Source organism: Chelonia mydas, chromosome 16 (assembly GCF_015237465.2).
Source record: "Chelonia mydas isolate rCheMyd1 chromosome 16, rCheMyd1.pri.v2, whole genome shotgun sequence".
NCBI classification, from domain to species: domain Eukaryota; kingdom Metazoa; phylum Chordata; order Testudines; family Cheloniidae; genus Chelonia; species Chelonia mydas.
This window is the reverse complement of record NC_057857.1, coordinates 19422394-19438476: the sequence shown is the minus strand read 5'-3', so window position 1 is coordinate 19438476 and position 16083 is coordinate 19422394. Positions and strand designations below refer to the sequence as shown.

Sequence of the window (16083 nt, the reverse complement as noted above, 5' to 3'; positions counted from 1 at the left end):
TGTGGCTATTTGAACTTCACATGTTGGTCACTGAAATGGCTTTGAACTTAAAAGGGACTAGGAAATAGAACTCATATCCACCTACTCCAAAGGCATAGAGCTCTACCATTTGAATTAAAGGAGATTCTCCATTAACTGTTAGCGGTACAGGCTCCATGACACATAGTTGAGCAATTTGATTCCACCCAGCAGAGGGCAGTGGTGCATACTAGCCATTTACTATAAAAACACTGAAACACCTTTCATATGTTATCCATTGGGCTAAAACTAACTATCTTCGCTTCTAGGAGTTAATCAGCTATTGGATAGCCGTGAAATATATATTTTTTATTTTCTCTTTTTTAATTTGGACAAAATGGTTTTTGGTGGTCATATAAAGCATCTAATAGCACCAGTCCTTAAAATTACAATTGGAAATACATTTCAGAAGATGTATTTGACTCCTTAGCTGAAAACTGTTATTTGACAATATAACATGATTACATAATTGTTTTTATTATTTTTGTTTCCTTTTATAATTATTATAAACAGTGTAAAACATTCAGATTAAAGCCACTATACAGAATAAAACTTAATAAGTATAATTCTTTAGGATGAAAAATGGAGAAAAAGCAATAATCATGAGGAAGTGGTATAGATTTGCTTAAATTTACAGCAATATCTAGTCCTGCTCTGCATAAAAATATGTATAGTATCTGTTCCAAACCCCGCTTAGGTCAACAGGAAACTTTCCATTGACCTCAATGAGCTATGGATCAGGCCCCAAGTCCTGTAGGAGAATGCTGAAAAAACAATATAGGATTTCCTCTGCTGTTAACGTTTTCCTATTAAACTGGGGCACCACTGTTGCAACATTTCCTGTTTGGGTGAGGCTCGAGAGATGGTTTTAGCCTCTTTCCAAATGAGCCAACGTTGCAAGGAGTTTTGAAGCAGCCTGGAAGCAGAAAGTTATGCAGTCAGATATCACAGGCGGCTCTTTACGGGCTCTGGAATGCAGCACCTGGATACCAGCCTGATCCACTCACACAACCGAACAGCAGCACTGCTGTCGGAATATCAGCGTTTACTTGTTACGTCTGGGCAGTTTGAAACATTATTTTAATTTTGCCTTGATTTTGTAAGTGTTGCTCTACTGCCTACCCCCACAACAGCTCTAAGACAGTAACAGAGAATGCCAATTGCTTTTAATTATTATCCTGATCGGTACAAAATATTAATGCACCTGCACTGGTGAACAGACAGCATGCTTACCGTTCTGTATTCTTACACGTGGACCAGATCAGTATACAATAACGCAGCCACAGTTTGGGTACATCTGGGTACAGTTTGGGTACGCAGCCACAGTTTGGGTACTAGGCCCTGTCTGCTATGGACTTGGGCTAATATTTACTCTTCCACTATGAACAAACTTGTCAGTAATAAGTCCAGCCAAGAAACCTTCCTAACGATTCCTGTGACTTGTAATCAATAACAACATGAATTATAGATCACTTTCATGCAGAGATTTATTTGAAAGCCTTTCCCTCTGGGAAGCTAGGTAAATGCCCAGTGCTAACTCACCAGCCTGCTAGACTGGCTCTTAGTTATAATGAGTGAGTCTCCTTTATATAGAGAGAGGTGTAATTTATATTTCCCTATATTACACATAAAAGATATATATATATCAGCCTGCTTTGGAAGGCTGCTGTTCAGTGGGTATGTATGAAATCCCAGGAGTGTTTTTTAGATCTTATTTTCAGAAGTGCTGAGCACCCACTACTCCATTTGGAGTCAATGGGAGTGGCAGGTACTTAGATGGGAGACCATGAAGACAGTTCAGACACCTGCCTGTTGGACCCATGTGCCAGCAAAGGAGTGTGCACCACTGTTTCTGGAGGGGATATCTTTCAGATGAGTTATCGTAGCGTGGTTCCACTATAGTTCGTCATTAGAGATCATATAGCCCTTTCTTCATCTCCAAATTCCAACTCACATAACTGCATTCTGCCTACAGAAACTCCCACTGCTGTATCAACTGGGCACAGGCTCCCTTTCTGTCCTAACCTATTGTGTGTTATTGCTGTACGCTGTTCAGCAGCTGTAGCAGTGTGTCCCACATGTTCTATGTAACCATGACAAGTCCCTTATATATCTCTCAGGAGTTCTGGACGCTTAATTAGCTATGTTAGTGAGTCTCAATGCCTGGCTTTAATGAGTGGTCAGTTAGCTGGGATATAGCAACACACATCCTTTCCCCAGCTGGTTTTATCAGTAACCATAACTGTAAAAAAGAATTTAAAAGCTATTACCGACCTCTGGTATTTCCTGCTTTGTGTATTATTTAACTGGGCACACCAGTTTCCATTCCTTGACAGAACAGGCCTTTGTGAGTATGCTGTAGCTTCTGCTGGCATGGACGATACTGCTGGACTGGAAATTGTCCCAGTCTTCTTCTGGTTTATTGCTTCTTCAGGGTCTGCTGAGCTGTTTGTAAACTAAAAGGAACAGGGCAATGCATAAGAGTTTACCTTGGTTTCTTCAATGAGTGTCGGTTCTGATTTCAGTCATTTTCCATTCCAAGGGACTACTGCAACCTCTAGTCCCTGCCTCTTAACAGGCTGAAAGAATAACCAGTAAACTCCCATTGACTTTAATGGGAGCAAGGTTCGGCCAAGGCCCTCACTGAATGCTTTTGAAATTGCTACCCTTAAAATATATGTATAGGGCTATACTGATACACCAGTATAAATCTGCATTTGCCGAAGATAGTGGTGTTACACTAGATTGGTTCTGATGCAAGGAAATCCTGAATCCTGAGCCCTTTTCTGCAGGTGTGGAGGGCCCTTTTTACTATGGAACCCCTGCAGTCCTGCTGTATAGAGGAGGAAAGATTTCAGGAGCCCACTGAAAGGGGTGTGCATCCTCTGTATTGTGGCTCTTTGGGAGTGGAGCGTGGGCAACAGATCTGCTATCTTGGACATGTACCTCTTTTGAGCAAAGCTGGTATTACCAATGCCAGATTCTGCCAGATTGACTGGCAGCGTAGAATCAATATAAAGACCCCCCGCCCAGATTATGGTGAAGCGTCACATTCATTTGCACTGATATTTTTGAGGCGAAGGGCTAGAACATTAATCCCATGTGCCTTTCCTCTCTCAATTCTGTCACATCATATGTGCATCCCTTTTCTGTGGGGCAGAGCATTTATATGCTGATGCTCAAAGGCCGCTAGGGTGGAGTGAAATTTACCCACGCCAGGCCTCCAGCACAGCTTATACCGACTCTGCAAAACTGTATTCACCAGCTTGTTGAGGCAAGTAATTTTTTTAATGGGCAAGTAAAATATCATTCCTCTTTCCCTATAGGAGTCAATACCATAGCAACATTTATCGTTGCTTTAGCTTCATTACTGCAGTTAATAAGATACCAAACCCCATGACTTTCCTCTACTTGTAACGCCCCCAAATCTGCCAGTGCCAAATGTTACTGTAGCCTTTTAAGGGTTCTATTAACCTGCGGCCCTTGTGCCAACCCATGCAGCTCCCGCTGGAGTTGTGCTGTTGACTCCTGCATCAGTAAGATTTCTCTCTGCTGTTTTAATAGCAGCTTTCTCTCCTGGTGAGCTGCCCTGTAGATATTTCGCAGGTGCTGGATTTCCGCCTGCACAGAACAGACAGCGAAGAGTGGGGAGCGTAAATTACAGTTAAAATACAAATACACATGAAAATGGCCTACAGGTCAGTTTATTATAATTAGTAACAGGTGGAAATATTGCAATTAAAGTGCATTTTGGGTATTCAATATGCATAGCTATTTTTACGTGCATTTTGGTGTACAATTTTTTCAGTCTTTGCTTTGAGCAGTGCTTGCTGACTTGTGCCCAGATACGCGAGATTACTGGCAAACAGGTAAAGGAAATGTTTCACAGAGTTATTAGAAAGTGGCAAACTGTTCTGAATGTTGATGAAAGCATGCACAGAGAAAACTGGGGGGCTGGGAGAGGTGAGAGTGAGGCATGGTCTAGCAGCACATGGGAGCCAGAAACTCCACACTTCAGTCTCAAGCTTTGACACTGGCTCCCACTGCCCACTTGGGCCTGATTTTCCAAGGTGCTGAGTACCTGCAGATCCCGTTTCAATCAGAGAGAGCACCAGTGCTCAACACTGTAGTATAACAGGGACTGAAGAAAGAGGGTCAGGTTTTATGAGGGACCTATTTGGTGAGACACCAGGGGCTCAGGTGAGCATGCTGGGCCAGGTTGCTATTAGATACACAGGCCTCTCTCCAGGTGCTTCTGTGCATGCTCAGTAAAGATCTCTGTCCTACGACTCTATCTGCTCACTGCAACACGTATTGCTCATGAAACAAGCACCTCTGAAAGTCAGGCCATTGGGGTCAACTTTTCAAAGGTGATCACTAATTCTGGATAACTTGGTTGTTGCTTGCCCAACTTGAGACAACCCGGGCCTAGTTTTCAGGTGGGCTGGGCTCCCACAACTCCAAATGAAGCCATTAGAGCTGTGGGTGCTCAGCTGCTCTGCAAATCAGACTCCTTCAAGGCATATAAGGCTGGGCAGGCCCCCAAAATGACAGGCCACTTCTGAAAAATCTGATTGCATGGGACTTGTCCCAAGTCACAGAGGAATCTACAGCAGAGTCAGGAACAGAATCTAGATCTGACTCCCATGGCTGTGTTTTAGCCACAAGACCACCACTAGCTGTTGGCTAATTTCCTGTATCTCAGCAATGGAATCCTAAACACCTCCTATAATCTGGGTGTATACACTAAGAGTAGATAACTGCAGTAACACTGGAGTTGCAGAGAGAAATGGTGTTTCCTGCTTTTTTACAACATATAGAGTACAGTCCATGGCATAAAATAACGTATTTGAGGTACAAAAATCAACATCAGTGAAGTATATTATGAAGTCTGTGCAACAACACTATGTACTGCTTTACTACTGTTCGTGAGATTCTCATCAGCGCTGAGTGTTAAATCTTCCCCTTGTTTTTCAAGAAGAAAGCTGGATTGTGTAACTGCAATAACATTACCTGCTCTTGCTTCAGCCTGGTTAGGATTTTGTGCTGCTTCTCAGCTAGGGCAGACACTTCCTCTCTGTCTCGCAGATTATCCAGACAGCTGAAAGCAGGGTGGAGACCAAAATCACTACCAGAAGAACATTTGGATGTGTGAATGCAATGCCCATGACAGGTGTCCCCATGACAGGGCTGGGGCCTGGAGTGATGTCTTTATCCCCAGACCAGGTACATCAGTGCAAGGCTTACCACGCTGCCCTGCCCGTAGCTCAACCCCATCTGGAGAATGAGAAGATACTTCAGTATTCACAGCCCATTTCACCTTGTACCTCTCTGCAAGATGGCCAGGTTTCCAGATGTGCCCAGCATACTGCAGCTCTCATTGACAGCAATGGAGATTCTGCCCTCCCCACAGAGAGCAGTAGGAACTGCTGGATGATTAACTGGTTTGAAAATTTGATCACTTCATTTCAGATGCCTAAATGGGGCCTGGACTCTTTTGGACATCTGGCCCTTAATATCTATGTATTGTGATGCAGACTCTGTGGAGTGACACCCAGCAAACTTATTTCACTCAGGCCACCAAACAGCCCCCAGATGGTAACAATTCCCAGTGACTACCAGCTTGGACTCAGAGCAGCCACTTCAGCAAGCAAAGCTTAGTCCTTCACAAGTCCCAAAGAGAGCCCTTCCCTCAAGCCCAGCCCTTAGTAATAATATATTTTGCTTTTTGGCATGCTCCATATTGTAGATGAAAGCTGGTACAATGGTTAGGGCGTTAGCTTGGCCTTCAGACAACTGGGGTTCAATTCTTTGTTCTACCACAGCCACCCTGGGTGACCTTGCATGTCTCTCTCTCTGCCTCAGTTCCCCATCTGTGAAATGGGGATAACTGTACTTCCCTAACTCACAGGGAAGCTAACCCAAAATCCAGGAGATGGTGAGGGGTTCCAGTTCAGGCTCATGGCGTGACTTTCATCTTATGTATGCCTGACTGGAGGCTGGCAGGAAAGGGGTTAATGGTCACTCTGGTTAGAAGAAGAATTGCATCTGCCCTCCCTGCAAGGCTGGGTCAGCTGTGGGGAATTTATTAATTACCTCCAGCTCCAGCCCACTACAGGAGGCATTTGCTGTGGGGAGTCAAGCTGCAAATAAGAAGAGCTTAGCTGGAGTAAAGCCAGGCTTTGGATGTGGTTGAAACAAGCTGGGTCTTGTCCCTTCCGGCTGTGCGGAAGCCCGGTTGTACCTTAATTTGCCCTGTAAAGGGGCAGGATGTTTACGTCTCTGCTTTTACAAGGTAGCCCACCATGAAGAGGGTATAAGCTTCCCTTAGTGGGCAGAGCCAAGCTGCCTTGTTCTGACTGGTCTGTTGCAGTCAGACAGCGTGTTTACCATGTACTGAAATAAGGAAAGGGTATGCAAAATGGGCTCACCGTTTCCGATGCTCCAGCCAGGCCAGTTCTGCCTTAGTTTTCTCCTGAAGGGCTTCTTCTCTGAGTCGAAGGAGGGCAGTCTGGTGCCGGGCTCGTAGTTCTTCTTCCCTCAAGTACTGCTCGGCCATTGTCAAACTAAAACGGCAAAAGGTGCTGGACCCTCCATAGAACTGACTGATTTCACTCCACTGAAGGCAGAAGCAGAGGGCTGGATTTATTAGGGGGAAGCTGCTGGATGTCCCACAAATGTGGCATTGCAATTAAAAGCCACATGGGTGACTCCATGCGCAACAACTAGCAGGAGAGGAACTCTGGAGCCCAAGTACCTGGCTTGTGGAATCCATGTGTACGCTGCTGTCTCCTGAATCATCTGCTGTGAGCGTCTTGTTTTTGGGCTGATTTACTGAAGGAGGCAAAGGATTCAAGGATTGATGTATGTGCAAAGAGTCACCATGCTTTGCAGATAGGGATCCTAAAGAAAGAGAATATTAAAGTCACTGTAAGTAAAATATTTCTTCATATTGGGGAGGGAGGGGAGAAAAGTGATGTATCCCATTTCGAAACTTTATAGCGTGGTTGTAAAAAATATAGATTATAGCTAAACAATTTAGCTTTCTAATATGCTTCCAAACAGATCAGTTCATACTGCGTTCTAGGCTAGTTAGCTTCCATTCCAAAATACTAGACAATCTGAGCACGGGGTCAGAAGCCTGCCACACATTCATGTGTTGTAATCACTGCTTTGACATTGACTCCTCCTGTGACCTTAGGAAAGTCACTTAATCTTTTTTTCTCTGATTTCCCTGCTGTTCTATAAATAAGGTTAATGACACCAGCTGACTTAACTCCCAGGGTGTTCTCAGGGTTAATGTCTGTAGAGTGATTAGAGGATATAAAGATACTGTTCTGACTATTCATATATATGGTGAGTTAAATCATTTGGGGCAAAATTTTCAAAGGTGCAGTAAGAAATTTGATGAAATCCCTGCCCAACCCCAAAATACTGCTCCACTTCTGGTGCCACTGTAGGGCATCTGTAGATTTGCTCCCAAATGCCACTAAATCACCTAACTGGATGGTCACCTTGTTGCTGGGTTGAGGAATCCAGGTTCATTTCCCCAGTGGATTTTCTCTCTGTGGCTTTTATGGCATCCATCACATTGCAGTTGATTTCAGTTTTCAGTGCAGATTGTTTTGGAGACTGTGCTCTAAAGCTACCGCGGAGGGGAGAAACACATTCTTACATGATATTTTGGTGTATTAGCTGCCAGGAACAATAATAATACCTAGCTCTTAGAGAGCACTCTTCCTCAGTTGATCTCAAGTACCTTTCATAACAGCGTGTTAGTAATATTTATTCTATAGCGGATCGTCTATATATATGAAAACTTCTTTTCTGGTACTTAGCTCAGTGTGAGCTTGGAACCAGTTCTCAGGTACTTTAAATGAGTATTAAAATGTGCACTTAAAAAAATGCTCCTTGACAATGCTGATCAAAATGGATACTCCTTCTCTTCAGCAGGTAGCCATATATGGTTTATCCAAGATACCTGACTATAAATCAAAGGAACTGAGGAAAGGATGTTCCTGTTCACCAAAATAATAAATGAGATCTTTGAGCTATAGTTAAACGCAATTTTTCCTGCCACAGAAAATACAGCAGAGATCATGGGCGGTAGGTGAACCAGCCCGGCTGTTGTGGGGGGCTAGCTCCTGGCCCCTCCCTTTCTGCCCGAGGCTTCTTCGGCCCCCCACCTCTACTGCCAGAGCCCAGAGCACCCCACCATGGCCAGTGGCTGCCTGTGGGCCCAGAGCCCTGGGCGGGCAGAGTGGCCCCCAACCCTGGAGCGCCGGGCGGGGCCATGCTGGGCTGTTTGGGGAGGCTCAGCCTCCCCTAGCCTATGATACTTGCTGCCCATGGCAGAGATGTTTCCCTTCAGGATCTGGGCAAAAATTAGGCCAGAGAAAGCTTGCAATCGGAGGATGTATAGTTTATAATGGAGAACTGAAACATCAAAAGGGTTAGGACACTAATCCCATGTAGACGGCAGCTGCCATGTGAGCTATTCCCTTTGTTAACTTGAAGAACATCCACAGCAGAAACATGTTACTGATGCACAGTTCGCCGATGCAGAGTTCAAACACTCCAAAGCCCTGAGTCATTGAACTTGAACAAACCATAGAGTAAAGCAGTCAAGCATCCCATTATATGTTGCTGACTGTACCTGTCCTCAGCTGTATCATCTCTTTCAGGATCACCTTCAAATTGATATTCTCTCTGGTCTGTCTTAGCATGCTTAAGTCTTGCCTTCACAGTACAGCTGGCTTGGGAGCCATTCAGCCCCTGTAAAAACCGAATGAATCCCCAATGACAATGAGTGATCTTTACAAAATGTGTCACCTTTCAGCCCTTTCTGTAATTCTCATGGGCTAGAATCTGGGTTTATACAGTGCTTTTCATATTCCAATGACCCCTAAAGGGTTGTATTGACTAATGAGTAATATCAGTGGTTCTCAACCAGGGGGTATGTGTACCCCTGGGGGTATTCAGAGGTCTTTCAGGGAGTACATGAACTTATCTAGATATTTGCCTCGTTTGACAACAGGCTACATAAAAAGCACTAGCGAAGTCAGTACAAACTCAAATTTCATACAGACAGTGACTTGTTTATACTGCTCTATGTACAATATACGGAAATATAAGTACAATATTTATATTCCAGTTGATTTATTTTATAATTATGACACAAATGAGAAAGTCAGCAATATGTCAGGAACAGTGTGCTGTGACACTTTTTTGTATTTTTATGTCTGATTTTGTAAGCAAGTCATTTTTAAGTGAAGTGAAACTTTGGGGTATGCAAGACAAATCAGAATCCTGAAAGGGGTACAGTCATCTGGAAAGTTGTTAGAGGCTAGCAGTGAAGTGATTATGTAGGCATATGGAGATGTCCCATGATAGTTCACACAGAAGCTGCTCTGTTGACAATGAGCATGTCCCATAATACTGTGGTTACCTCCTGGTGTTTCTTTTTAAAAAGCCAATGAGATGTTTATCTTTTACCAGTGCCGCTAGTAGAAAAGGACAGAAGTAGTGGTCAAAGCATCATACAAAGCATGGCATTCTTAATAATGCGGCAATGCCCTAGGTCTGCACATTGGGTCTAAGTCCAAGGCATTGTATTCATGAACATGGGACCAAATCCTGGGATCCCTTACTCTGGCAAATGCCCATTGACACCAGTGGGATTTTGCGTGAATTAAGGACCTGGGGACCTAAAGACAGAAAAACAAGCCATGCACCAACCTCCCCACATATTCCTTTTCTTTTTTTAATAGGAGACTCCTTGGTTCTGGTCAGACAAGAGGCCTATGGGGCGCTAAATAGAAGCATGAAAGAATAGTTTACAACCCTTCAGGAGAAAAGTGCTCAGACACTACAGTGAAAGGTCCTACAGAAAGATGCCTGGGGTAAAAATTTCCAAGGCGCCTGAATCCCACCAACTGTCTATGGGATTCAGGCACCTAAAAGACATGAGCCCAGATCATCAAAGGGATTTCCCAAAGTACCTCTGAGGATCTGGGCTCTAGTACTTTGGGAAATATACCCACAGTCTGCATTCTTTGTTCATTCAGGTGAGAGAGGCAGGTAGGTGCTGGCCCCAGGTCTCAATGACTCCAAAGACGATAGTGCCGAGTCTGGAATGGTGCCATTTTCCTGCTGCTGGGGCCACACAGACTTACCGCTAACTGATGCTTGAGCAACTCATCCAAAGCTCTCTGGTTCTCTTGAGCTTCTAGCTTTGCTTTCGCACCCAGGATAGCCAGCCGCCCTTCCTGTTGGAGCTGATCGGCCTGGATTTGGGAGAAAATTGTGGGACTTCTTAGCTCATTACCATGAATTTAAAACCTCACTGTGAGCTCCTTAAAAGGACCTTAACAATGCTGAGAGCTGAAAAACTTGTCCTTGCACTCTTGCTACTGCAGGCAAACTGGTGCATGTAGCTGAGCTTTTACTAGAAACCCTGTGATAATAAATGTGGCTGGGGGGATGAAAGGATGAATAATTCATATAAGGAAGCAGAGTTCAGTTTCAAGGTCCAAACGTGTTGTGGGTTTTTCTTCAAATGATTGTGCTTAATAACCGGTTTTAAAACTGGGAAGTAACTTGCCAAATTCAACACACAACGCCAAGCTCCACTCTCATGAGCAGCCATGTAACCCTATTGACTTCGGTATGGTTGCCCCGGCAGAACGTGTCTCCTATGGTTGAAATCTAATTAATTCTGGAGAAATAGCATCAAGGACTCTTTCACCATCGGTACAAATTCTGGGTAACAGAAAAAGTACCCATGATGTCCACCGATCCCCACCACCACTGTGGCCTTCACGCCATGGCTTCATTCTGCCCTTTTGGTGTAGCAGTGTCCTGCTAGTGACCCTCACCTCCCACACAGCAGGAGCTGGGGCCAAAGTGCAACTTTGCAGGCAGAGGAAAATACAGAGATGGAGCGATTGTCTACAGGTGTGGTCCTGTTCTTTTGAAGTCACTACCAACACTCCCATTGACCTCGGCTGTAGCAGGTTGGGGTACCACCACTTGCAGCTGAGGACACTGTGTCTCCCAGGGGCAATCCAGTCTTGCCTGTTGGTGCTAGAATTGGGTCTGCCAGTGGGGAATTGGGCTTAGCAGTTAACGGTGGGTGTAGGTGTCATTGGGAGTTGACCTGAGGTGGCAACACAGTGATCGTAGACCTAACACTGCCATCTGAAGGTAACCTGCTTTAAGGCATGTGCAGGAATATCCAGCATCTCTTTCCATGGAGAACTGAATCCACGTTTAATTTTGATTAGGGTACACACTGTACCTTCAGTTTGTGAGCCAGCCTCAGAGATGTTTGCTGTATGTTTTCAAGGTGATCCCTGTATCTCCCCTCCGGATCTATGCATCTGCGGTCTCTGCCTATGAAAGATGGGAAAATAGAGACCGTATCTGAATTTTTAGCCATGAACTAATTCTGAAGAATGAATAGGAACCGCCTGTACTCCTTCAATAAGGAATGCATTAGAGAAAGCATCCAGTGCTTTAACAGAAATAGCCAATGGGGCACTAGCCAGAGAGAGTGGTATTGAGAGAGCTGTATTGAGACCTGCACTTTCAGATGTACTCCTTCAAAAACTGCACATCCAGGATCACAGCCACACAGCAGCCATGGCAAGGTGCAGAGAGCCAGCAAGGAACCCACCAAGCCCCACTGCTTTCCCAGAGATCCACACCAAGAGGAAAGGGTTACTGCTCTGCCTATTCTGTGCTATGCACTAGCCACCAGCCTGTCCCAGCTCCACAAGCTGTGAGATCTGGAGCAGGATGTCCTAAGGCATCTGTAGCTGCTGGTACAATAGCTCCATTCAGCCAAAACCACATCACTAAATCTGCATAAATCATCATTGACTTCAGGCCCCGATCCAACCCTACTCTGAAGCACCTGCTTAAGTCCTACCAATGTCAATGGGATTGAAACACTTGCGTGTCACTGCTGTGCTGAACAGGGATGGATGGCTGGATCGGGGTCTTGGTCAGTATTATGTGATATGTGATCTAGCAGCATTTTGAAGGCTACTTTTCATGAGGATCGTGGGGTGGCTACCCCCAATCTCTGCAATGCTTTAAGGCTGGCCATGCCCTCCAAATGGCATATTCTGACCGATGATGTGCGTTACTTAGCCATAGGGACAGGTGGTGGCTACTCAGGAGGAAGGAAGAGTGTATACATGACCCCTAGCTGCTTCACCCCGCTGACACCTCCTTGGATCTCCTTTCAGAGGCCTTCCTGGTTGGATTTCTGGCCTTTATTAGAGCAGTAGTGCCTCCTATGTGCTTATGATAGTTTGGCGTTTACTCTGCACCCCCAGTCTGATTCTGTGAAAACCACGTTCTATCTCTATTTTGAGGGTGACCTTGATCACACCTGCACACTGTAACCCTCATGTTGGCTTGCACCCTTGTGTTAGGGGGCCTACGTGTCCAACCCTGAATGAGAGACACATCCAAGGGGCATCACCTTTGAACGACTCTCCTTTATGAGAACAGCGGGGCCAGGCTAAAGGAACCTGGTTCTCCAGTTTGTCTCCTGGGCCCTGGGACTTTAGCCACCTGACTAGGGCTTTGAAGCTATCCAGTGAGTTGCCTGACAGGGGGGACTGAAACTTAAATTAAGAGCATCTGCATCAGACCCCCCTCCCCGCCCCCGGTCTCTCACCAGCCAAATATCAGCAGGAACCAGAAGGACTGCAAGGGGAAGAGGGGCCTACTTGCCTTACACACAGACTGGGCCTAGGGACTCAGGGAATGGGTCAGCATAGACTCAGGGAGAGCATACAGGGCTTTGCTGGTTTTGCGTAGCTCTGTATCTCTCCTGTACCGTCTAAGAATAATGTGAGTGTTTGTGGCTCTAAGGGAGCATGCATAAGCTACTGGAGAGACTGGATGGGGTCCAGTGGTGATCTTGAGGCTTAGTGCAGCTGGACTGTAGGGTCCCACATCCCAAAGAAGGGGTGCACCCCAGGAGTGTGCCTCAGAGACCAGAATTAAAGACCATGTCTGGATGCTGCCCAGATCTAGTGAGCTTGGGAGCAGGCAGGATCCAAAGGCTGGTGACCAGCCACAAAAGGGGAGAGGGCTCAGCCAGGGCTGAAACAGTGCTGCATCCACAGGAAACAAATGTCTCTAGCCTAAGGAGCTCAAAGTGATTTTGCTCCCTTCTATGCTATTGGATAATCTTTTAGCATAAACCCTTGCAACATGAGGGGCAGAGAAAAGGGGTGGAACTTCAAAGGGTGTGTGCTGGCAGTGGGACTGGATGAGGGCTGGCTGCCATAAGTTAGAGCAGCTGGGGGCTGCTCTAACTTACCTGGGGCTGTTTCAGCCCCTGGAGCAGCCTGGAATCTGGAGGGTACAAATGGGGAGGGGGTGTAATCCCGCCTTTTCCTCCCTCTCTCAGGGCTGCACCTACAGAATGCGAGCACACAAAATAGAACAAAAGCTTTCAAACCTTGATCCACCCGTTTCAGACTTCTAGCTGCACTGCACCTGTTCCTCCATGTCCATTTCTCTCAGCACTGCACTGCCGTTGTGATTCTTTCCCTTTGTCAGGGAGGAACAATCTCATAACCATGGCATATTGATGCTGTTGCTTGTTCTTACTCTAGGCACTCCCATCTCCGCGCTACTTCCTTATTACAGCTCTCCTGGCTGTTGCTCTATAGGTGATGTAATGTTTACTAATTATAGGTTCTTGGCTGTATAAAGCTTCTCAGATGAGTTTGTGAAGCCCGCTCCGACAGGTTACATATTTACTCTGAGCTGCGTCACTATCAGAAATGAGTATCATAAATGGATGGTCGTGTGCATCATAAGTAGAAATGGGCCTGATTTATAGATTTCAGAGCTGCATTTCCCCCCAGAATTTCAGGGATGTTTGCATTGAGGGGGATAGATCAGGCTGCTGTACGTTGGGTCCAAAGGTTCCCAAAGCCCAATACTAGCTTTACGTATGCAGGGTTTTTTTAAAATGCCAACGCCTCTCTTTTTTATAGGGGATTCTATCAACGCTGCAGAAAGCGTGTGGGTTTCTTGACCTGAAAAGCATCATGGCATGTGTACACAGAGGTGAGGGAAATCAAACGTCAGTTCCCCAAATTTATTCAGGCTTCCTATGGGAACGCTGTTGCCACTTCGGGAGGTGATGAAGAGCTCTGCTGTCATTTCACCGACGTCATGCGGCATCGCCAGCTCTCATGATTTTAGCACAAGTCTTATGATAGTTGGTGCTTTTTTAAAAAGACCTAGCTCCTGGACTCAAGAGAGGAGTGCATGAGACTCTCCGCTTCCATTTTTGTAAAAAAGGATGTTTCTAGCTCTCCTGGTTCTGGAGAAAAGCTTGAAAAGGTAAAGCAAATGTGTCCTACAGGCACAGAAACCAGGAGGTAAATAAAAAGAATCCATCACTTTTTTTTTTTAAATCTTTTTTTTTTTAAGACGATCTCGTGATTTTTGGGGACCTGACTCCTGACTTTTGCATACTTGGACGGGCAATACTGGGCTGGTGAAATGTTCCAAGGTACTTTAGCCAAAAAGCAGTGGAATCTCACTTTTTTAGTGACGTTGCAGGGAAAAGAACTGTTGATTCATAGCAAGATCTTGCATGTATTGAAGAGAGTAGCAGGGAAAAGACAGATGAGCAGTACCTTAGCTTCTACTTGGATTCCTCATCACGTTCAACAGCGATTTCAGGGTGTCTCCTTATATAGTTGTATATAGGGTAATTTTATATACAAGTGTATAGACTAAGGTTCTAAACACTAATTCTGCTTATTGGTTGGTTAAAGGCACTCTAACATCTAGGCCATTCCAAAGCTGTGGCCGGGAATCCAGAAGGGATTCTCCAGGATAAAATTATGACCATGAGGTAGCCTTAGCTTATCCTCCAAATTTGAAAGTGTTACTGCTGATTAGGTTAGAGGCATCAAAATGCTACTTCGGCCACAGTGAATAAATGATTTGCTGCATCGCTTCCATCTTGTTTTATTTCTCTTGAACATAAGGTTAATGTGAAGTCACATTATTACTCACTGGAAGCTATATTGTTTTGCTAAAGCATGTGCTAGTGTCCATCTTGACTGCCTCTCTCCTGACTTTAAATAGTTTCAGGGACGTTCCCTGGCAGAGTGTGTGCAAAGAAGCTTGTTGGTGACTTAGTGCAGAACCTCATTCACAGTGTGCACAGTGGTATGTGCCATGCAGATGCATACGGAGCAGGTCAGATGCAGTTCTGTGGAACCTGTAGAGGGAACTTGCCAATGCAGATGATGCAAGGGCACCTAATGCCTATGTATGCCCAGCATGAAAGCAAGCTAGATAAAGTTGGACCTCATTTAAACAAACCCCACTCATCCAGCACCCTTGTGTTATCCATCTTGCTATATCTTGATGCACTCTTTGCAACCTGCTTTCAAAAACACCCTCATCTGGCTAAACTTCACAGCCTCCATTCTATTCCAATAGCATTTAAAAAAACATACCGGAGTGTGCGTACATTCAGGCTATTTATTAAATCACTTACCACTACACGTGCATAATCTAAGTAAACCCTGTAGAGTCCCTACTCGATATAATTTAAAAAGCTGGGCTCAAAGTCTCATTTTTCTAATCACTTGAAGTTAGACAGAGGCACTTACTGCTGCTTTATTCAAGGACAGCTTCCCTTTTTTCTGCCAGCGTCAGCAATCAGTCCGAACCAATTATTACCAAGATACGCACTTGCAACTTGAAAGGTGTATAAGTGCAATTTGGAGATGACTAACTATCACGCTGTATTTTTTTTTCCTTTGTGATAAAATTGGAGTAATTCTTATGGAAGAGCTTTCTTTTTCCATGTAAGAAAGCCTGCAGGGCGGTTCAGCAGCCCAAGATCACACGTACATTTGCACTGGTGCAACCACAGCTGGCATATTGTGTCCAGTTCTGGTGTCCACAGTTCAAGAAGGGTGTTAATAAATTGGAGAGGGTTCAGAGAAGAGCCACGAGAATGAATAAAGGATTAGAAAATGTGCCTTACAGTGATAGACTCAAGGA

General features: G+C 45.0%; 2 protein-coding genes across 2 annotated transcripts in view; one reads left to right on the top strand and one right to left on the bottom strand.

Moving 5' to 3' along the window:
- The window catches only part of CCDC187 (coiled-coil domain containing 187), a 70206-nt gene that overhangs the window by 17647 nt on the left and 36476 nt on the right, over positions 1-16083 (bottom strand). The window contains exons 15-23 of the mRNA XM_037879911.2: positions 11318-11412; positions 10194-10304; positions 8675-8793; positions 7533-7663; positions 6776-6921; positions 6450-6637; positions 5032-5119; positions 3493-3639; positions 2293-2474 (exon numbers count right to left, since the gene is read on the bottom strand). Of these exons, the coding sequence (XP_037735839.1) occupies positions 2293-2474; positions 3493-3639; positions 5032-5119; positions 6450-6637; positions 6776-6921; positions 7533-7663; positions 8675-8793; positions 10194-10304; positions 11318-11412 (1207 nt within the window). The remainder of the gene's footprint in view (positions 1-2292; positions 2475-3492; positions 3640-5031; positions 5120-6449; positions 6638-6775; positions 6922-7532; positions 7664-8674; positions 8794-10193; positions 10305-11317; positions 11413-16083) is intronic.
- GPSM1 (G protein signaling modulator 1) overlaps positions 6825-16083 on the top strand; it is a 210471-nt gene continuing 201212 nt past the window's right edge. The window contains exon 1 of the mRNA XM_043530280.1: positions 6825-6948. The gene's annotated coding sequence lies outside the window, so the exon portion shown is untranslated. The remainder of the gene's footprint in view (positions 6949-16083) is intronic.